The following is a 23,710-nucleotide window of genomic DNA, read 5'->3' on the forward strand; positions in this document are numbered from 1 at the left end:
ATGCACCAAACAGTGACACACAAAACCTTGTGAAACCAGTACTACTGGACATAAAAGATCAGATAAACGAATAAAATTATAGTGGCAGATTTCATTGCCCCATCATTGCAAATAGGCAGACCAACTAGACAAAAGAATCAGAGTTGAACAAGACTGTCAAACAAAGGAACTTATTAGACTTCTACAGTGTTCCTCCCAACAACAACAAAATACAAATTCTTTTCAGCAGCACATGGATTGTTCTCCACAGGATACCACATAGTAGCTAATAAAACAAGTTTAAGTAAATGTAAAAACGGAAATTATACCACATATATCATCAGATAATAGCACAACAAAACTAGAAATCAGTGACCAAAACACAAGAATTATGCAAATTTGTGGAAACTAAACAATATATTCTTAAAAACAATACAGAAAAAATCAAGTAAGACAGTATCTACAACTAAACAACAAGGCCAGTGAAACATACCAGAGCGTACAGGACACAATGACAGTAGTCTTAAGAGGGAAGTTTAGAGCAGTGAATCACCACATCACAAAAAGAGTGAGCTCAAATAATAAATAACCTAATGATGCTTCTCAAGGTTCTAAAAAAAAATACAAGAATAATCCAAGCCCAAAGACAGTATGAAGAAGGAAATGATTAAGATCAGAACAGAAATTAGCAAAATTGAGGCTAAAAGTAACAATTTTAAAAAACCAATGGAATTGAGCTGTTTCTTCGAAAGATTAAACAATAGACAAACCTTTAGCCAATCTTACCAAAATAAGGAAAGAAAAGCTCCAAATATATGCAATTAGAAAAGAGAAAGGAGCTCCAATGGTACAATTGGTTAGCATGCAGTAATTATACAGAAATGAGAAAAGTAAAATTACCACACGTTATGTCAAAATTCAGATCACTGGCAACTACTTTGAGAACCTGTACTCTAATAAAACAGAAAATTCAGAAGGAATAGATTCCTAGGTACATATGAATTACCAAAGATGAACCAAGAAGTTATAAAAATCCGGAATAATCTAATATCATTCAATGAAACTGAAGAAGTAAGACAAAAAAAAAAAAAAGAACAAGATAAGCCCAGGTGCTGACAGATTCACTGTCAAATTCTACAAGGACTTTACAGAAGATATACCACCAATACTCTTCAAACTCTAAAGTCAATGGAATGTAAGTTAGCACAACCACTATGGAAATCAGTGTAGAGGTTCCTCAAAAAATACCACTTTGGCCCAGGTATTTTCCTCTAGAGATCTTCCTAAAGTGCGAAAAACATCACGTTAGAGCAATATATGCATACTCCATCTTATAGTTAATCGTAAAACCAGCCTATATGCCCAATCAACAGATGAATAGATAAAGACAGTGTGGTATTTATGCCATGGATTATTACTCTGCCATAAAAAGGTAAATTTGAGCCATTTGTAGGAAGATAGATGCACATTGAGACTATAATGTTAAGTGAAATAAGTCACGCACACATTTAAATATCATATGGTTTACCTTTTCTTCTTCCTTTCTTTCCTTCTTTCCTTTTTTCTTATTTTCTGAGATAGGGTCTCACTGGACAGCTCAACCTTGCCAGAACTTGCAATTCTCCTGCCTCAGCCTCCTGATTCTGGGATGACAGGCATGTATCAACACACCTGGATTGCTTTCTTCATTAATGCAGAGAGTAATTTTTTTCTACTCGTCTCATCCTGATCCAGCTATCATCTTCTGGGTCCCTAATTCTCTTTTTTTTTTTTTTTTTTTTTTTTGAGACAGAGTCTCACTGTAGAGTTCAAATTGTCCTTCAGCTCACTATATATCCTAGGTTAGCCTCAAACTCACAGTGAGCCTCTTGCCTCAGCTTCCTGAGACTCCTGATTGCTGAGATTGCAGGTGCTCACCACCATGCCTTGTCTTTTCCCTAGTATTTGATATTACATGTAGTTTCTTCTTTGTGGTGAAAATAAAGCAGAACCTGACTAAACTTACTCTCAGTTTTCTCATCTGCATAGTATCATTCATTTCATAGAATTTGTCGAACATTAATGTTTGTAAATACCTAACATAGTGTTTGTCACAGGGTAAACACTCAATAAGTAGCGACCAATATTTATTATTACCATTACGCATTATGATTCCTTGCATGTTTTCAGACAGTTTCTGAGAAGCAAGATTAAAGTTAATAATTATATATAGATTCAGTGACGTGTAAAATGAATGAAGTAAGTTTTGCATGAAGAAATGTTGTTGGGCTGTTTGGGGGCTCAAGGGAGATTTTTGCGGGTAAAGTCCCCTAGTTAAAGAACATACGTGTCTAAGACATCAGCAGCAACAGCAGGCAGCACAGAATAGAGCAGAGTGCAAGAGTGCAAGACCTGCCTGCATCTTACTGTACACTCTTATACAGGTCGGTATCTCACAAACCGGCACATGTGTGCTTCTCTGTGCTTGGTTATGGTTATCTTCCTGTATCCTACTGTGCACCTGCACTAGACAAGCAGGGTTATGTCCTCTGACCTCTGGCCTCTGGCAGGGGTGTCCTCAGGCACCCCTGAGCTTTGAAATACTCTGACTGGTTCCCCAAAAATGTATCAAACAATTTGAAAACAGGTGAGAGTCTGATGTGAAGGCCCTGGGTTCAATCTGCAGTACTGAAAGAACGAACAAAGAGAGATTTTTTTGTTTTTTACATCGGAAATCAAACTCAGGACCTTGCACTTGCCAGGCAGATACTGTGTCACTGAGCTATATCCCCAGCACAGGAATTTTTAAAGGAAAAAATTATACAGTGGAAAATCCCTGAGCACTTCCTTTTCAAAGTATGATCATTATGTTTGCTTTCTTTGCATTAGTACGTGTGCTGCTAATGTGAGTATGTTTTTTTTTTTTTTAAGTTCTAGAATAGCAGTGGGGTTAGCTCAGCAGCACAAGTGCCTGCTTGACAAGCACAAGGTTGTGAATTTGATCCTCAATACCGAGAAAAATAAGTATAAAAAATCCCACAATAACACGGAGAAAGCATAGAGGTAATAAATAATAGTTTGTGATATGCAGAAGCCCCCCAAAGCCTCAGGTGCTCACAGGTGGCCTTTTGGGATGTGGCCAGGTCATGGGTGTGTGGTACTGGGAATTAGAGCGTCTGGTACTAAATTAGCCCACTGATTTGAATTAGCACCATTCTGGGTGTGGCTGAATGGATTTACTGAAGACAGAAACCCTAATCTGGGTGTGGGTGTCATCACCCAAAAGGTTTGCAGCCCATTTGTAATAAGAAGGGAAACCAGGATCACTTCCACAGCTGCTGCTGCTGCTGCTGTTCCCTGCTTCTGCTTGCCATGCCACGGACTGTTTTCCTCTGTGATACCTCTCAGCCAGGCTGCCCTGCCTTGCAATCAGTCAACTACGGACTGAAATCTTTATAAACTGTGAGCTAAGATAAACCTTTCTTTCCTCCTTTAACTTTGGGTGGCCAGTATGTCATCTCAGGCATGAGAAAAGTAACCACAATAGCTACAAACTCAAATAATAATTCTTGCAAACTTGAAATGATCTATCCAAACTGGGAAATCCCATTGCTCAGTAGGCAGAGGCAGGAGGATTTCTGCAAGCTCAAGGCCAACCTAGATTACATAACGAGACGTCTCAAAAAATTTTTTTTAAATGATCTCTTTTCAAGTATGGCATGTTTGTTTTAGCTTTATTTGTAAATATAAAATGTTGGAAGCAACTCAAATGTTCATCAAGCTGGGTAGGTGATTCACATATGTAATTTCAACACTGGGTGACTGAGCCGAAAAGATTGAAGATTTAAGCCCAGGTTGAGCAGTTTGATGACATTATGATATCCTGGCTCAAAGATTAAAAAAAAAAGTCAGTACATAGCTCAGTGAAGAGCAGAGTCCCTGGATTCAACCTCAGTATTGAAAAATAAATTTTAAAAAGTCATCAATAGGAGAGAAATTAAATTGTGGTTCCTATGTAGAAGGGAATAGTTTTCAGCCTTCATAAATAATGACATTATACAGTCCAATTTTGAAGACAAATTAATTAAAAACAGAAGACACTGAACCATGGGTCATGTATCAGGCAGTGTTTACTAAAGAAACAGATTTAAAGCAAGATATACAAATATATAACAATTTACAAGCTTGGTTTACAATGGCTGCCTGCAGAGTCAGATTGAAGAAGTCTAGCAGGGCTGTCTGTGTGAGCTGCGGATTGGAAGGACCCACTGCAGTGGGATCCTGGAGCTCACTGCCATGTCTGTGCAAAGCCGGGTCAGGAGACCGAAGGGTCTGCACTGGCAGGCTAGTCTGTACTGGAAGCCAGGAGACGGGAATCCAAGGTGAAGGTGAAACTGGAGCTCCTCCCAAGGAACAGCCGTGAGGCTTCCTTGTTTTCCTCTTGTGCCATTCAGGCAGCAAGCCTGTTTGCTGGTACAACTCACAACCAGCCTGGGGATTCTGTCTGCGGCAAATTCCTTCAGCCACACCCAGACCATGCTGATCCAATTTAACTGGGCATTTCTTACTCAAGTTGACACAATTAGTTAACTGCCACAGATAGTTTTGCTACCATCGTGTAAAACATCAGCTAAATATACATATATGCACAGGATACATGCATGCATGCCTATTTTCAATATTTGTGCATCTATAAATGGGCATTCAGGACCCTCAGATAAAATGGAATAGTTAGTCCTATCTCGTTCACGTTCTTATACCATCTCAGGATACAGGAATTTTTTTAAAACACAACCAAAGAAAATTTTAAATACTATCAGTTTTTAAACATGAATTTTGTAAGGATCTGGGGTTAATATCGTTGGTACTCCATTAAACAAATTATAATTCTAATATTCACACTAGTAATATTAGTGTTTACTCAGCTCTTGCTGTGTTCAAAGTACTTTTCCATGTACTTTAGCTCTGCATAGAAATTTTCATAATAACTATGAAGTATGCAATATTTTTATCAATTTTAAAACCAGGAAGTGGAGGCACAGAGTGGGCAATTTGCCCACCGCTTCTCCCTAAGTGTAGGCTCTGACTGTACTCTTTGTTCATCAAACGAGACTGACAGTATATTTTTGTCATTGTAGTTCTGTTCCAATTCCAGTCTGAACCCTGTCACAGTGAATTCTTTTGCCACTCTGACTGAACATAGTACTCAAAATGCCTGCCCTATCTGACATCAGTTTTAATGAGCACTGAAAGCTAAAAATACGTGAACTGCGTTAAAATTTTTTTTATGCAACATATATATTGAGCACTGATTAGGGCAAGAGAGTGCCACCTTCTTAGTTCTTATGGGTCCTACCATTTCTTTATTAGGACAAATGAGGAATCCAAGGCCAAGGAGAATTTGAGACTTAACCCAGGCTCCCACCTTCTGGTTGCAGAAGGTCTGCACTGAGCAGCCTCCATCGACTTGTTTCCATTTTTTTTTTTTTTTTCTTTTTCCTTTTTATCGGTACCAGGGATCGAACTCACAACTGCCTGCTTACAAGGCAGGTGCTTATGCTGCTGAGCTAAATCCCCAGCCCCGACTTGTTTCCATTTAAAAAGCATTCTTCAAACACATTCTGCTAAGGGCCAGGACAAACTCAATAGGGCCAGCCCTAGCTCAGCATGTCCAATGCTTTGAGGAAAAAAAGAAAGAGACAGAAAGAGAGAGAGAGGAGGCCTGAGCTGTGAGTTAAAGGGCATTTAGCATCAAAAAACCAGGCCTTCCCAACACAGTCTGGTTCTTCGGTTGCAGGCACTTCCAGAACACTTGAGACTACCTCCTGCAGCTGAGGGTTAAGCTCTGAGCAGCCTCCCTTGCATCATATTTTGTCCCAGCTCTTGGTGATGGCTGGCTTCTAACTCATGGGGCCCCAGACAAGAGCTGAGAGAACAAACAAGCAGGACCAGAAGAGCAGTTTCTTTCCAAGAGCATGGCAAGTTATCATTTGCCCCTGACTCTGTTCAGGACTGTGAGAGAGGGGCAGGAGTCAAAAAAGAAACAGGTGGGCTGATCAACATCCTCCAAACAAGGGTCTTTCTCTTGGGGTGATTCTTTCTGGGTACACCCTGCGTCCTCCTCAAGTCTGTGGGACTCTTTTGGGAACTATTCTGCTCATGTGTGGAATCCATAATTGACAGTCACCCACTTGTCCAGCCACTTTGCTGTACCCTAATCTCCAGCCTTAATAGACGCATATCCATGTTTACAGCAGTACAGTTCATAATGACTAACTCCTGGAAGCTGCTTTTTTATCCATGAGTAGATGAATGAATGAAGAAAATATGATCTTTCTACATAATGGAGTACCACTCTGTCACAGTGATAAACTTGAGTCATTTGTGAGAAAATGGATGTCCCTTGAGACCACAAGGGTAAGTCAAATAAATCAGATACACAAGTTTAAATACTATGTGATTTCTCTTTTATGAGAAACCCAAATTACAAACAAAGAGCGAAATAAAAGATGGATAATAGGAAGTAGGGAGATCGATCTTTCTCAAATGGGAGGAGGATGAGGGATGGAGGAAAGAGGGAGGAAAGGGAGGAAAAGGGAAATAAGTGAATTAACATGGGTTATGTACATGTATCAACTCCACACAAGGAAAGTAAATATTGTATATTACAAACATATACTAATAAAAAGAAAATGCAAATTTCACCCAGGCCATCTTTCCACTCTGCTCTTTTTCACAAGGAGGCCAGGCCAACCCTGTGCACACAATAGCCCCTGTTCCTGACATCTCTAAGCTTTATTTGAAAAGTTAGAGGGAAGACAGGGAAGGACTTTAGAATAGGTAGCTGAAAAGGACACACTCTAATACAAAGATTCAGACTGGCCCACCTGGAAAGGCAGGAGACCAGCTTTTACAGGTTAGCAAGTAGGCTGGGGTCCAGGTGACTGTTACCTCAGTCTAGTGTCATAGTTCTAACATCTTCATGGCGGAGGGATGGTTCACTTCCAGGAAAGGAATGTGCCTGCTGGTGGTGGTCTCAGTCATGTACAGCTCTGCCTTTCCTGGAATCTGGGTGATCATAGGTTTAGGATACCGGCCAGAGGCTTCTTGGTATAGCTGACTGTCCCTATAAACCTCTTATCTTGGTGTCCTCAGTCTTGAAGGGGCATTATAATCTGTAAATTTAGGGTTAATCAATCCTGTCCAGTCAGCTGCTAAACACACTCCTACGCAGAACTAAGAAGAAAATTTCTTGAAGATTTATAGTAACAAAGGAAACAAAGTGAAATCGAACTTTCTTTTGCTTTCAGTTAACTATTGGTCATATTTAGGCCTAAATGAAGAGTCATGGTTTATAGCAAAAATGGCTTTTAAGTCCCTGTGGTAGGATAAATACAAATCACGTTTCTAACTAGCAGCAGGTAAGGACTCAGCATTATAGTCCATTCTTATGGTGGTCCCTCACTATGTTAGTACCAGCCAAGGTCCTACCAAATGCCAGCATCTGTTAAGCCTCAAGGAATCCTTTATAAGTCAGGAATGTAGAAAAGGCAGCAAAGAGTGACAGACTTGGGAAATAGAGCCACTATGTCAAATGCATACAACACTACCAAAAAGGTTGCTGTTTCCCATTTGAATGGAAAACAAAAAGTCCCTTCAAAGCTTCAAAGTCATCCCAGAATGAAGGACCAGCTGCTCAAAAGAAAGATCCCAAGAACGAGGCAGATCTTTCTAAGAAGCCCATGAAGGCCAGAACGAGTTCCTGCCAGTCAGCCTTCCTCCCCTTGGCTGGGACCCTGCAGCAGGAGCCTGCTCTGTTGGTGAAGAGGGCAGAGGAAGAGGATAGGCCCACCTGTCCCAGGAGTCTGCTCACACACAGCCAGAGGGTGATTCCAATTGCAGATCTGGGGACACTGGTCCGGCCACGTGCTGATGCGGCTGTTCTAGTGGCTGGAGGTCTGAGGGTGAGTAGAAGGCTTGCTGCAGTAGCGATGGGGGGCGGGGGGGATGTCCCGGCAGCTGCCCTGTAAGGCCCTGATGGCAAAAGGCTCTTCTTTGGCTGAAAGAAGCATAGCCTTTTGCCACAGTGATGCACTTTGTCTCTGCCTCATCAAAGCACTGCCTGCCACAGAAACCCGTGGCTTCAGGGGTAGAGCAGGCTTTCCTGATCCCCTAAGCAAGCACTCCATACCACCCCATGCTCAGGGTTATCTGTTGATGGATTGTGAGGTAGGTCTTGGAGTGGAAGCTCTGCCCACAATGAGGACAGAGGAAGCACCATTCCCACCGTGACAAGATACACATTGATGTCCTTGGCACCACCTGAGCACAACACTGCCTGAGGCCTCCAGACTCAAGTCTGGGTCTGCTTGGGATCCTGCACTTAGTCTGGCTTGGGGACTCCAGGCTGGGCTTGTTCTTGGATTGTCTATTTTTATTTTTTAAACAGGGATCAAACTCATGACCTTGCACTTGTCGGGCAGGCACTTATGTTGGTAAGCTGAATCCCCTGCTGAGCTTCTGCTTGATGGCACCACCACCACACACCTAGCCCTGGGAGGGAAGCGTGGTGACTCTGCTTCTGAGGATTCTCCCTCCTGTCTAGTTGTTTAATTGGGAACAAAACACTGGTACTTATGGGGGGGCAGCACCCCGGGGTGTGCTCATTTCTGTTGCTGCTTCTTCTCACTGCTGCTCAGGCATCTGCCTTTCTTTTGCCCCCTCCTGAGCAAGGCTAACTGTGGACATGAAGCGGGGAGGCAATACCTGGCTTCCTCAGGTATGCTACCTCCTCACCCCCTTCATGAGTCTTCAAGACAACGCTTCAGTCTTCTCTATCCAGGTGAGGATGTCTGATTTGGAGGTGGCATAATCCAGGGAGACCAGCATCTCATAGCTGCTTCTATCACAACTTGTAGAACTCCTTCTCCATACTGTCCAGCTTGCTGCACTCTAGCTCAGAGAAACACGTGGCCAACTCCTCCTGCTACAGGATCCAGAAACGTATTTTTCAGTGGGTTCTCCATGTTCCCCTAACCTGTTCCATAAGCACACAGTGAGGTCCCCATCATGGCCCACTCACCCTCTAGCTGATTGTTGGGCTGCATAGCCATCTTCTGGCAACTGGCCAGCTTCTTCTTGGCTGTTCCTGTGTGTCCCTGTCAAGTCAGCAAGGCCAGGCAGGAATTCACCTTCTCTAATGCTTGAAAGCCAACAGCCACCATTCGCTGTAATCTCCACAGAGTAGCATATGAGTTCTCAGCAGCTGGCTGAGGTGCTTGACAAGATGTTAAAGGCCTTTGGTCCCCCATTTGCTTGTCTCTCTGTAGAACCCAGGCAAGTGCCACTTCAGCTGTAGCTGCCCATATCCTGGCTGGGCTGCAGCTATCACGGGTAGAGGAGGTGGCAGAGTAGCTTCAAACTATGCCAAGAAAATGTACAACATTTAATGATTCTTCTCATTTTTTTCCCCACAGTACTGGAGACTGAATTCAGGACCTTTACACTGAACTATATTCCAAATATCTTTTAAAACGTTTTTATTTTGACATAGGGTTTTGCTAAGTCACAAAATTGTCCAGTCTGAGCTTGAGTCTGTGATTTTTTCTGCCTCAGGCATATAGAGTTCTAAGATCACAGATGTACACTGCCATGTCCAGCTAACATTCAAAGATTCTAATAGTAACATAGACAAAGTATTTAAGATCTCAGTGTTATCATTTGCTTACATGGTAATTTGTATTAAAAAAAAAGTTTCCTTTTTTTCTTTGGCTCTCATGCATTTGAAGAAAGCTATTTTACTTTTCAAATAACCTTAAAGAAACTTCCACTTGAAGGAAAATGGTAGCAGAGATTCCTAGTAGAGGACATGGAAATATCAGAGATGATAAGGAGTAACTAAAGAAAGAAAAAATATGGTGAAAGGAACAATTATAATTCCCATCAACAGATCACAGGGAAAAAATGTCTCTCCTAGCCAAGTGTTGGGAGCCGCAGCCCCGAGCCCGGTCGCCTCACTTGGCGGACGTGAGGCCTGTAGTAAAGAGTGAGGCCTGAGGTAGATTACCCCTCCCATCGAATATGTTAGTTTCCTGCTTACCGCGTAAACAACCCGCTCAACAATATAGTCTGCCTGGCAACTGATGATGTTAGCCAATCAGCTTGCCTTGCTTACTTTAACATGATTGGACACTGTACCCGTATATATACCGGTGCCACCCCTGGGCGGAAGTAGAAGCCAGGTAGAAGCCCGGAAGTAGAAGCCCAAAAGGAGCCGCGGAGAGCGGACCGGTAGAGGCTTTGGGGCAGACTGAAGCACAAAAGGAGCCGCGGGGAGCGGACCAGAGGAGGCTTCAGCTGGGAGAACCCAGGGCAGGCTGTACGGAGAAGGAAAATAAAAAGAAAAGGTTGTCCACTACCAGACTTTGTCGTGTGTCCTTCCTGCCGGCCGGGAGCGGACATCGACATTTGGAGGCCCGCCCGGGGACTGATCACCCCCGCGACGTGGAAGTGGACAACGCTCCAGTACAGAGCTGCGAGACAGGTGAGTTGGGGATAAGCCTGGGCTCTGGGTGGCGCGCACCTACAGGGCTTTTAGACTCCCCTCAGGCTCACGCGTAAGTGGCGGATTCCTTGGGCCTCACGCGGTGAGTAACATATTAAAAAATGGGAAACATGCTAGGTAGCAACACTAAGAGCGAGGGTGGTTGTGGAGAAAGCTCTCAAGAGCTTACAAAAGTACGCAGGGTATTTGAGCAGGCCCAGTCAGGGAGCTCCCGAGAGGGGCCCGTCAAGGGGAACAAAGATGCTAAGGAGAAGGACGGGGCTCTAGCCTCGGAGTCGTCTGACTCCGAGGACGAGGGAAAGTTGAATGGCAAGGAGGCCAAAGAGACCAGCTGTCAGGAGCCTAAGTCGCTCAATAAGGAGTCGCAGGGTTCTTTTCCAGCGTTGCCCCGCGAATTGCGCTCTGCTCAACCTGGTCTGCGGAGGAGTAGAGAGCTCCTGAGCGCTCCCCGGCGCGAGAGGGAGGCGAAGCCTTCCGCCCCACCTTGGGGGCCGTTTCCGGAGGCGATCCCTCGCCACGAGGCGGCCGCCTGGGAGCTCTCTCCCCTTTCGCCAGAACAGGAAGTGATGCACGGGCCCCCATTTTCCGCCCAATCACGGCCGCCGTCTTATGCTCCGCCGCCGGCGGGTCGGTATTTTTACAGGCGGCTTTGGCAGGGGGGACGCTTGTCTCATGAGGTACATCCACCTGGGATAGATAGTGGCCCCTACGGGATATTTCCTGTACAAGTAGCTATGGGCCAGGGACGCAATGCATGGGAGCCTTTTGAGATAAAGCAGATTAGAGAACTTAAAAATGCAGTTACAACCTTTGGGCCGACTGCGCCTTACACCATTGCCATGCTGGAGAACCTGTCTTCTGGGCCCCTCACCCCCGCGGACTGGATTCAGCTGGCAAAGGCGGGTCTGCCCTCGGGCAGTTACCTGGATTGGCGAGCCTGGTACGCAGAGTTCTCTGCAGAGCAGGCTGAGAAAAACGCCAATCGAGGAAACCGGGGGTGGAACAAGGAAATGCTTATGGGAAAAGGTCGGCACGCTGATGACCAGACCCAGTTCCCCGGCGCTGTCTATGAACAAATCAATGCCATAGGGCTCCGCGCCTGGAAACAGGTAAGTGGTGCCGGAACAGCCTCCTTGTGTCTTTCAAAAATAATTCAGGGTACCACAGAGCCATTTGTTGACTTTGTGGCCCGAATGCAAGATGCTGCCGATAAGATATTTCCTGATCCGGGAGTGGCTCGACCGCTGGTAAGGCAGCTGATTTTCGAACAGTGTACAAAGGAGTGCAAGGCAGCGATAGCTCCTCATAAGAACAAGGACCTCAATGCCTGGATTAGGATATGCAGAGAGATAGGGGGGCCGCTCTCCAACTCGGGAGTGGCTGCTCTCCTGGCCGCGGCTGTACAGCAGAGGGGACCTCGCGGGTTAGAAGGGGAATGTAAGGCTAAAGGGTGTTTTGCCTGCGGGGAGCCAGGACACATTAAACGTCACTGCCCAAACAATGCAGATGCTAGGCCTCGCCCTAGGAATGAAGAACCATATGTTTGTGGGCGATGCAAGAAGGGATCACACAAAGCTGAGGAGTGTAGGTCGGTCTTTGATGCTCAGGGCAACCGTATTTGTGGACAAGATGCTAGAGGGCCAAAAAACGGCCAGAGGGGGCCCCCTTCACAGGCAGGCCCCCGCCCCAGAGACAGGACAGCTCAGGATGGCAGCCTTCAACAAGGGCCACCCCTGGGTCAGCAGGTGTGGACCTCAGTGTCGCCTCCAGACTTATACAGAAGGTCACCATTAGGACGGATGGCGTTAGGACCCTAAATGACATGCAAAGGCTATTGGGAGACATTAATTGGATTAGGCCATATTTACATATACCAAATTCAGATCTCAAACCCCCGTTCGACCTTCTAAAGGGAGACCCAGATATAGCCTCCCACAGGAGGCTCACTCCTGAGGCAAGAGCTGCCTTACAGAGAGTGGAAAAAGCCTTAGGTGGGGCTACCTTACACAGAATTGAACCAGGGCGACCCTTTGATGTCTGTTTGCTACAGACTAGTCTACAGCCTACAGCGGTGATTTGGCAGAAAGGGGGCTGGGAATTTAGCTCAGTGGCATAAGCGCCTGCCTTGTAAGCAGGCAATCGCCAGTTCGATCCCTGGTACCAATAAAAAAAAAAAAAAAAAAAAAAAAAAACGAAAAAGATAAAAATAAAAAATAAAAAATAAAAAACAAAAAGGGGGAGTAAGCCAAGGCCTGCCTCCAAAGGCGCGGTTATCTATGGCATGACAATGGATGGGCCCGGATCCAGTGGTCAGCTGGAACCGAGGCGCGGTTTGTGTTTTCCCACAGGAATCGGGACGAGAACCACTGTGGATACCGGAGAGACTGACACGGGCAACAAAGCCCTCGACTGAAGATCAGACCTGCCCTACTGGAGATCCATCACAGACCAACCAACAAGATGAATAGAAATAGCGGTAGCCCGAAATGGACAAGAAGATCCTCAGGCATATGCATGGCTCGCTCGCCTAGCCTACGACCGAGTCTAGGGACGGTGAGCTTCCCACACTCCTCCTCTAAAAAATTATGATATAGCAGGGTAGATGAGTCAATGACGGGTAAGAGCGTGCCTCCCCAGCACGACTCGACCTAAGCCAGGCCCTACCCCATCCTGCACGTAAGCCGCTGGACTGTTAGATGCTGCCCAGGTCTAAATTTCTCTCCGAGGGGATTTTCTTTACGGAGAGGAAATGAGTGCAAGCTTGTGTGCATCCAGGTTCCGTCCAGTTTGTGCCTGGCCCTAGAAAAAGGACGAGGGCCTCAGGGCCTTGGCAGACCATGGGACGGCCGACCAGGGTCTAAGCCAAGGACCTACGGTGGGCCTACGCATAGGGCATAAGCCTCTGCACCCAGTCCAGGAAGGGCTACGATGCGCACATTCATAAAAAATAAAAAAGGGGGAGATGTTGGGAGCCGCAGCCCCGAGCCCGGTCGCCTCACTTGGCGGACGTGAGGCCTGTAGTAAAGAGTGAGGCCTGAGGTAGATTACCCCTCCCATCGAATATGTTAGTTTCCTGCTTACCGCGTAAACAACCCGCTCAACAATATAGTCTGCCTGGCAACTGATGATGTTAGCCAATCAGCTTGCCTTGCTTACTTTAACATGATTGGACACTGTACCCGTATATATACCGGTGCCACCCCTGGGCGGAAGTAGAAGCCAGGTAGAAGCCCGGAAGTAGAAGCCCAAAAGGAGCCGCGGAGAGCGGACCGGTAGAGGCTTTGGGGCAGACTGAAGCACAAAAGGAGCCGCGGGGAGCGGACCAGAGGAGGCTTCAGCTGGGAGAACCCAGGGCAGGCTGTACGGAGAAGGAAAATAAAAAGAAAAGGTTGTCCACTACCAGACTTTGTCGTGTGTCCTTCCTGCCGGCCGGGAGCGGACATCGACAGCCAAGGAGTTTGGGTTCTAATAGAAACTGGTTCAGAACACAGATAGTTTTGAAAATTACAAAAATGGTAATAGTGATGGTGCATCTTTTATGCGCGATTATCAAAACATTTTAGCCCAAGACAGGAAAACTGAGATCCCCTAACCACACTCCTGTTCAAAGGGTGGAGAGCTTTCCCCCAAATATTAAAAAAGCCCAGGGAGACTGCTGTCCTTTGATTCTGCATTTCAACTCTCTGACCTAAAGAAAATAGGGCTTATGAAAAATTTAGAGCCAATATTTCAGCAAAACACAAACAAGACAATGGTAGACTATATTGTGAAAGGGCAGTGTGGTCTGCCCCTGAAAGGCCTTTTCCCTGCATGATCAGCTCTAAACTGTGAGCCAGAACACTGCTGACGGCGGCACAAAAGTTAAAACGCAGTACATCTACTCACTCAGTAATCTGGTATTGCACAGACAGCAGAGAGAATCAGAGTGGGAAGAGAAGAGGGTCTGCAGCAGAGCAGGATCAGAAGAGCAGGGCTAGGAGAAAGGCAAGGCTTCATTCATCTGTCTGTCTGATTTTAGGGTTTCATTGTCAGAAATATAAACCACTTCTCAGTCTAGCTATTTCAGACTTCCTAGTGCCAGAAAAGAATGGAGAAAGGAGAAAATATCTCTCTCGTTTGATTAGAAAGAAATGTCAGCAAAAGGTATTGCTTTGTATTTTTTTTTTTATCAGCAAAGCCATTGTGCTGCTATTGTTTGCTGGCCACAAAAATGAAACCAAGGCTTTCACTGAACAGTTTCTTATTATCCTGCCAAATGCTGAACCGATGGGCCAGCTTCTGCAACAGCTTGCTTGGATAATGCCAGATAGTTTCTGTTTGAGTAATACACTGGATCACAAGGAAAAGAGAGGGCTAACAGAAAGGAAGGGAGCACTTCAAATGCTAGTACTTTGAAGGATATTGAGGTTGACACTAAATCAGTTTCTCCCAGAGGCAGAATCAGAATTATTAGCTTCCAACTAAAAGTGTTTTATAATTACTTCATTTCTATGTTACGGTAAAATTAATGCTTCCTTAGGTCTCCTTCCTCATTCAACAGAATTCATCCAAATCTTATCAATTAATCCTTCTGCAACCTTCACAACTTCTCTGGAAATTTTTATTTATTAGTTCTTAAAACTGTGATGACCCTACTTGACAAATGCAACCCAGTTGTTGACACAAAATCTGATATGCAGCTTCCAGTTTAAAGGCTTGTTATGATCCAGCTGGGCTGCTATATGAATCACTCTGCCCCTTCAACAGGCAGGAATGAAATCCAATTCTGACACATTAGTTGCTAGAGACTTGCATAAGACCCTAGGACTACAAGTATGAGTTAATATAATGACCTGTAATGGTCATAGTATTCCCAGATATGTAGTGGGGAACCAAGTAGAAAGTATCATACTTTTCGGGGGACATTCAAATCACCACTCTCTTTCATTTCATTTAAGACACTGGATTTTCTATCTTTCAGAAAACCTGTAGTAAAAGATGTTCAAGAGTATAATCACAAAGGAATAATACCAAGAAATGGTTGGTTTGCCTTTCTCAGTAAAAAACCACTCTAATTGCCCTGGCATAACAGAATTGCCAGCAAAAGCAGCAGACCCTCAGGAACAATATTAATCAGGATTTTTTTGTAATACACATTGGGTGAGTGAGGTACTGACTCTCCAGGAGGCCTCTTTAATCCCATTGATGGCTGAATGCGTTTGGTCATATGCTATTTTAAAAAAAAGTTTCTTGGGTGAGATTGGGGGTGATAAAGATAAGCACAGAAGAAAAAATTAAAACTGGAGAGAAAAAAAAAGAGATCAATGAATAATTTTTGAAGATAAAACCAGAAATCTTGTATAGGTCGTCACTGATATTAACTGCACATGTGGTAATACAGCCACCTTCGCTGTTCTTAAAACGGCAGATTATTCCCAATGTTGAGCCAGATTTCTCCTCTTCTTCCCCAAGATGTCATTTACCAAATGGGATATGAGATGAATGAATTAAAAAGTAAAATTAAAGGAAAGAAGATAAGGAGTCAACAACTTCCAAAACCAGAGTTTTTAATCTACCTGATGCTACATAGGCTCAAGAGACTCAACTCAATTTATCAATGATAAATTAACTCAAAGGCTAAGAGATGCTTTGCTTTTAAAAGGGATATTATAGTTGATACATTGTGTCAACTTGATTTAAAAAATTTAACTAAGACACTCAGCAGGGAGCCAGGATCCTTACTTTGTAAATATCCTCAGCCTGTGTATGAGAAGGGCACAGAGGTGTTGATTGCTCTATACCAGCCCTGGGGTGAGGGTGGGGGCAACGGGAGGTGGGGTGGGGATAGGAGGGTATATAGTGGGTTGGTAGCCTGCTTACAATATAAGGGAGGAAAGACGCTTGTTCTTTCCATTTTTGCTCATGTTGCTTTTGCTGGTTGCTGCCTTGAACTGTTGCCCCTGTGCCACACCATCTTGCCTTGGAACCACCTGATTATGGACTGAAACCTCCACAAACTGTGAGCTAAATAAATCCTTCCTTAATTTTGGGTGTCAAGTATTTTGTCCTAGCAACAAGAGAAAAGTAACCAACACAAAGGTTTAAGTTTAACCACCAACTTAAACCCTAAGTAGCTTAATTTCAGCTAATTTTAGATTATTTTTCAGTTTAATAGGCTCCTTACCATTTATTTGATTTGATTTCACTGGACATAGACCACTTATTTTCCATTTTCTTTAATATAGGCTGCAGGTGGGCTGGAGCTCAGGAAGGCTACAGATATAAACAAGTATTATTTTCTGTTTAAAATTATGTGCTACAGACCCCTGACATATTTGAGAAAATAATTTACACGTCAATTTTTATGCTTTAGTATTTTTTGTTGTTATTGTTGTTTTATCAAACTCACGACCTACCACTTGCCAGACAGGCGCTTATGCTGTTGAGCCAAATTCCCGGCCCCCACTGCTCAATTTTTAATAAAAGGATTACATAGTATTGTAAAAACTGATGTGGATGAGAATAAAATATGTTTTCAGGTTTACATGTTACCTGAGAAAATGCATTATGAGCAAAGCATGAAAGAGTTGAAGTACTGTTTTTCTTTCATTAAAAAATCTCTAATACAAATTTTTACTAAAATGCTATCAAGAAATAACTCCTGAATAATCAAGGAAAGAGGAAATCATGACTAGCAGAGCTTATGTATTACATAAACCATAATAAGGGAGAGTAAGGGTCTCCAATCCGTGCTATGGTGTTTGTTGGTTCACTTGCTTGTCTTTGCTGCCTTCTGTCTGGCACAAACTGTTTCTCCTCTGCAATAACCCTCTGCCACGCCACCCTGCCTTGGAACCAGCCAATTATGGCTTCAAACCCCTACAAACTGTGAGCTAAATAAATCTTTCCTCCCTTAACTTACAGGTATTGGGTATTTTGTGTCAACAATGGGAAAAGTAATAAGACAACTCTTTAAATCTTAAATTGTGACATAAAATTGCACGAATCTAGGTCATTTTTGAATTAACATTCATGTATGAATTTAGTACATCAACTTTTTACTGTTTTGTAAAAATTTTAAAAACCTTTAAGCATGAACTGTTTATTTTTTATCAATATCTAAATATAGTTATCAAGAACACTTGAATTTTAGACCCTTTTTAAATACAATATCAATGTTTATCTAGTCATGGTTAGTCTTCTGATTATAAAAACCATAGCAAGTTTGTTTTATTTTCTAAAAATTGAAGCACAAGAGTTATATAAACAAACTGTAGATACTGATATAAATTATAGTGAGGGAACAAAGTTTTTGAATTTTTAGTGCTAATAAGTTATTTTAACACCTGCAAATATCTTCCAGTAGATATAAATTTCCCAAGATTACTAATAAGCAAACTAAAATTCAGAGGATAGATTTGCCATTCATATTTTTATCACATTGTATTTCTTTCAAATGCTGATGACTAAAAATGTCTTAATAATTTCATAATCGATTAGAACTCTTGCTCACTTCTAAACCATTTGTGGAAAAATATGTAAGGCTCTAGATTTTTCTCAAATCTAGTAATACTGGAGGTGTTTGAACCAACTGGGAAGAATATCTGAATTTAAGAATCTCATTTACATATATATATATTTCCAAAGAACAGTTGGGGATAATTTTAGTAAGAGAATACAAGCCTTTTCTTCAGTTAAAATTTGAATAGTAGTTTAAAATTTTAAACCACACAATATGTGTTTTATTTTCTGCCTTCATCCCTCATGGAAAATATGGTCAATCCTAGATAATTTCCTGTAATTAAATGAAAGCATGTTTTTGTAGACATAAAATACTATGGTTCAAAATCCTTTATGTATAAACATCATTACACTGTTTAAAAAGACATTTTACCTCACATTAATATTAAAAACTAGAGTTCCTGGGTAGGAAGGGAATCCAGGATGTAACTTTCAAAAAAATCATATATATATAGTTTAAGGAAACTATATATATGCAAACATATGCATATATTTCAACAAATCTTCATGTCATAATTTGTTATATGTTGTCAATAATTTCATTCATACAATTATTAGTACGAAGGAGTGCAAAAAACCCCACTCTACAGAGCAAGATAAGCTGAGAAAAACAACTGAAGACAAAAAAATAACCACATAAATGAGCCTGTGGATGCTTTCATGCCACAAACTCAATTTAAGTGTTTTCTGACACCTTGTATCTGCACAGGACTTTCTGACAATAGCACTGCTTAAGTCTGACACTTACAGTTTTCTTTTCTAGCAGCTACTTTAAAAAATAAGTAAAATTAATTACAGCTATACATTTTATTTAACCCAACACATATCCACAATATTATCATTTGCACAGTGGAATAAAGATTCTCACTTGGCTAACCTTTGATTAGGCTCTCATGTAATCTCCTTGGCTCCTCTGTGACTCCCGCATCCTGAGTATCTCAACATCCTTAATTCGTTAGCAGGTTCCTTAGTCATCACCTTTCCCCAGGGGCATCTCATTACCCTGTTCATTTTGAGCAAGAACCCTGTCAGGTGACTTAGCTAGCCTACCACGTACCCAGATGAGGATTACGATTCAGTAATTTTCCAACCACCACTACTCCTTGGTTACAAACCTTCACCTGACTCAAATCTATCTCCTTCACTGCAAGAACCCATTGCAGTGGTTCTCTCTCTCTCTCTTTTTTTTTTTTTAAATCGGTACCGGGAATCGAACTTATGGCTGCCTGCTTGTAAGTACAGTGGTTCTCAATAAAGTATTTTTTAAGTATAGATTAAGTATCCTTTCTCTGAAATGCTTTGACCACAAGTATTTCAACTGATGAACTTTTTTTGGATTTTGGAAAATCTGCACAGATTTTATTAAGTTAGGCATTTCTAACCAAAAAACTGAAATGCTTCAACCTGGAAATTTAAAGTGCTGACAAAAATTGCAGGTTTTTGCGCATGTATGATTTCAGATTTTTCAGTTAGCGAATGTCCAAACTGAATCATGTGAATAGTTTTTAAATTTAATGCATACAATCAGCAAAAGTAGTGAATAAAACATTTCACATTTTTTCATGTAATTTTAAGTCTAGGAGCCCTACTCAAAAACACTTCAAATATTGTGGAGGGACATAGAGTTCTTAGAGATTTATTTGGGATCTTGAATTGAAACTTATTCTTTGATTTATTTTTCATTTATATTTTTGAGACAGGGTCTCAATTGCTAAATTGCCTGTGCTGAACTAGAATTTATGATCCTCCTGCTCTAGCCTCCCAGAGAGCTGAGATCACAAGTGTGGGCCACCACCCCTGGCAAGCATGTCCATTTTTTTTTAAAGACAGGTTGTATGACTGTAGTCCAGCTGGCGTTGAACTCACGATATAGCCCAATGTGACCTCAAACTCTTCCTGGTTTTTCTGCCTCAGCTTCCTGAATACTGAGGTTACAGGTGTGTAGCATCCTGCCTGGTTTAGGAAGGTCAATTTGACAGCAATTTTTTTCCTATGGGCCTTCAATCTTAAACCTCACCTGTCTTGAATGCTAATTTAGGACACCGATAAAACTTTGTTGTAAAATGGTGTAAAACGTGTTTTTAAAAACTGAAATATAAGTGTATACAACATAATTTAAATTGTAAACTTGATATAGCTGCACTATAAAAGTATCAGAAAATCTACTGAAAACTTGGATTTTGAATAAAAAGACAAATCTTGAAGTCTGAAAGTCTACCTTGAGTTTGTTATTTTTTACACACAGAGCAGAGCGTGGGTACAAATGAATTTACCAGAAGACTGAAGAGCCAAGTCCTCCTAGCTCTCTGACTCCTAGTGTTTTAAGAATACTGACAAATTTGCACAAGTCCAGTTAAGAGCAACCAGGAAGGGGAGCTGTAAAAAGGCTTGGGACACGTCTTATGAGCAACAGATGAAAGTACTGGGAATATGGCTTATTAAAATGAGAATCTAGTTGGGAGCACTGGCACACCCCAGTACTCCCCACTGTCTGGGAGGCTGAGTGAGGTAGGAGGATCACAAGTTTGAGCTTAGTCTGGGCAATTTAGTGAGACCGTCTCAAAAAACGCAAAAAACTCCCTGGAGAAACACAGTTCTATGCAAAGGCCCAAGGTTAATCTGTGGCTGGGCTAGAGGTATAAGCAGTGGGTCAGGGCAAGTATCTGAATTGGTAAGTACTATAAAGTAATATTGCATTAACAGGAAAAGGACAAAAGAACAACAGCAAAATTATTACAGAAGAAAGGGCAAACTGAACTGGCCCAACGCAAGGAAAGTGGTTTCTAGAACCACAATGAGAAAAGTAGTCCTGGAAGGCTCAAAATTTTCCAGTACAGGAGGTAAGGCATTCATATTACCCAGGGCTATGAGAATTTATTTTATTGGTGCCTTATATTGAACAAAGAGGCAGTGTGGAGATTTATTAGCTCACTGATCATGAGGTTGAGTCCTGCCACTAAATCGTGGCTCAACCTTTAGGAAGGTCACATGGGGCAAGTAAGTCTTTTGGACAGTTTGCGCTGTCTTCCACTCTAATACACCCCAATCTACTTCTGAGATTATGGGAGGCTTTATAATCTATACAAAACCAGAAACACAAGCTTCTAGTTCCACGGGTGAGCTAAGAAGGCTTCTTTAACTCAGCCCTAGTTTCCTTTTTGTTCTCCTGTTTTACTCTTATTTTAGGTCCTGTCTTTCCATCCAGATATTCCTGATACCTATCTTAGACACGCATCTTATCGTACTGCCGCAGCACAAGAAAATCTACTCCAAAGATAAACCCAAATGGTCTTTTTCTGCTCTAAAGTAGTGCGATAGGTCAATAAAATCAAGGAGCAAACGTTAACCTTTTCACCCTGCAATCACCATTTGGAAAAGAAATCAACCACTGAAGGAGACCCCAAGATATCAAAAATTCAGGACTGCTATAAAGTGTATTAGACTCCTTATCAGGCAACTTTAACACTTAAAGTGTTTGTAAGTTACCTTGCATTGTACGTCTTAAGTCTGTAGCGGAGTAAGCTTGGTGGTGCACACCTGTAACCCTAGTTACAAGGCTGAGAAGGCTATGTTTGACATCAGCCCAGGAAACTTAGCGGGACTCAAAATTTAAGGTCTGGGGATATAGGTCAGCGAGAGAACGCTTGTCCAGTTCAATCCCTTGGGAGGACTATAATAAAGTCGTTCATTTTTAAATTGTGTTCATTACCTTCTAGATCCGGGAGGGGGCACTGACTTTTCTTAATTAAACCATTGACTACAGATAACACATAATTTCCAGTGGAACCCTCATTTATTCCCAACACAGTATTTTTTCTTTAGGCTATTTTGATTCCTCCCTCCATCTCTCATAGTAGGTTCAAGGAGATAAAATCTAGAGAAGGCGATAAAATCTAGAGAAACTACTTTCATTCAAACACCAAGTTCACTACTGAGGGACTGAACTTCAATTTGTGGACAAAACGGGGATAATTCCTCTCTCAGTGTATCAAGGATTAAGTATTATTCCATATACGTGACCAGCAGAAAATAAATGAGAACGAACACTGTGACATGTCCATTCACATTAGCGAAGGCTTGGGCAGATCCAAGCCCTTGGTCTCCATGACCTCCTGGACCACCCCAAAATTAAACCCTGCTCAGCTGTTGTTCCAGGTGCCTCAACAGCAAGTAAACAAGCTGGCTCCCAAACCAGCTAAAACAGGGGCGCGGGCTGAGGCTTCCCAATGCCCTGAGGATGCGCCATGGCACTTGAAGTTAAAGGCTAGGGTCAACTAACGCTTCATACTCGGACTCGGGGATTATAAGCGAAAATTCAGAGCTACACAGCTATTTTCTGCACAAAGCAAGACAAGACCCAGACCTTGAGAGAACAAGTCCAGAGGGCTGGTCTTTCCCGCGCACCCACATGTTCCTTAGCAAGTGCCAGGAGGCGTGACCCACTCGTGCAGCTCGGACTCAGGCGTGCAACTGCCGCTGTATTCTGCGCATGCGCAACTGCTAGGCCCGACAGACCTCGGCCTTTCCCGGAAGCGGAGAGGCGCACGGAGGGCTGGGAATTGCGCGGACAGGACAAAAAGCGGAAGCGCTGGAGTCAGCTGACTAGGTCTCGTGACAGCCTGGGCGGTGGCAACGCAGGCGTATTGGAGGGCGGCGCTCGAAACCTGAGCGAAGATGGCTGCCTCCAGAGTGAGCCTCTGAGAGGCACAGGAAAGAAGCGGAGTGGGCCGGGGAAGCAGCGGCGCTGCAGCACCAGGAACCCGCAGCTGCGGAGTTACGCGGCCCCAGGGGCGTGAAGGGGAAGTAGTGACGGAGGGAGGCCGGAGGGCGCCTCATCCCTTTCTGGACGCTGAGTCGGTGGCGGGAGGAGCCCGGGCTGGAGCTGTTCCAGCCTCCCGCTAAGGTAAAGCCGACACCGGGCGCTGGACTAAGGGACTCTGCCTCCCTCTTTCCCACTCTGTGGGAACTGGAGAGGCTCAGGGTAAGGGAAAGGGTGATGGTGTTTTGGCCACCGCCGCTTGCGAATCAGATTACCTTCCCCCTGGTTCCTTGCGTCGAACCGCTGCCCACCCTCTCCGAATGAGTGACACCCTCCCCGAATGAGTGACACTGGTCCAAGGCATTGCCCCGCCTGTTCATTCCCACCCCACTTTTTGCGTGGTTTTGTGTTCTCTGCCCACCGTGCTTCCCTAGGACATCCTTAACCCACATACCCGAAGGGCCCTATGGGCTCCGCCCTCGGGATTCCCTTGCAGCGAAGTGGCCCGGGCACCCTTCCGGCTGGATGCCGGCAACTTGTTTCGTTGGGTCAGTGATTCTCTGCCAGCGTCCCGTTCGCTCAGTATCTTGCTGAGCTATGTTTCGTTTTGTAAGGAGCTACTGCGTCGTCTCTTCTACAGTGCTTCCCTTTTCCAAAATCCAAGCTCTCCCCCTAGGCTTTTCCTTACGGCAGAGTAGTTTATTCACAGTCGTCTTTCCTTGACTAGCTGCGCTTTCACTTCTAAATGTACTTTTTGGAGTGTGTGTGTGTATGTGTGGCGGGGTGGGGGGGGGAGACTTTGATCCCTAGGGAAGTGGCTGTTAAACTAAAGCAGATTTGAGACTTACTACACCTGAGAAGAGTCTTTCAAATTTCTCCTTTATCGTAGGGTATTTAGTTAATCATTACTCGTCTTGAGATTGTTCCTT

At 43.4% G+C, this 23,710-nt stretch overlaps 2 protein-coding genes across 5 annotated transcripts in view; one reads left to right on the forward strand and one right to left on the reverse strand.

Annotated features, from left to right (window-relative positions):
• The window catches only part of LOC106029128 (uncharacterized), a 39,553-nt gene extending 16,320 nt beyond the window's left edge, over window positions 1-23,233 (reverse strand). Inside the window, exons 1-2 of the mRNA XM_063249481.1 lie at window positions 23,057-23,233; window positions 22,386-22,610 (exon numbers count right to left, since the gene is read on the reverse strand). Coding sequence (XP_063105551.1) covers window positions 22,386-22,610; window positions 23,057-23,233 — 402 coding nt within the window. The remainder of the gene's footprint in view (window positions 1-22,385; window positions 22,611-23,056) is intronic.
• Dnajc13 (DnaJ heat shock protein family (Hsp40) member C13) overlaps window positions 22,656-23,710 on the forward strand; it is a 132,189-nt gene continuing 131,134 nt past the window's right edge. For 3 of the 4 annotated variants that reach the window (XR_010047570.1, XM_063248998.1, XM_063249000.1), the window contains exon 1: window positions 22,656-22,925. The gene's annotated coding sequence lies outside the window, so the exon portion shown is untranslated. Of the gene's footprint in view, window positions 22,926-22,984; window positions 23,004-23,710 lie in introns of those variants that run through there. The other variant, XM_063248999.1, reaches the window with a different exon arrangement.

The sequence above is a fragment of the Cavia porcellus genome, unplaced genomic scaffold, assembly GCF_034190915.1.
Source record: "Cavia porcellus strain 051 isolate PalLab524CR breed Dunkin Hartley unplaced genomic scaffold, mCavPor4.1 scaffold_5, whole genome shotgun sequence".
NCBI classification, from domain to species: Eukaryota; Metazoa; Chordata; class Mammalia; order Rodentia; family Caviidae; genus Cavia; species Cavia porcellus.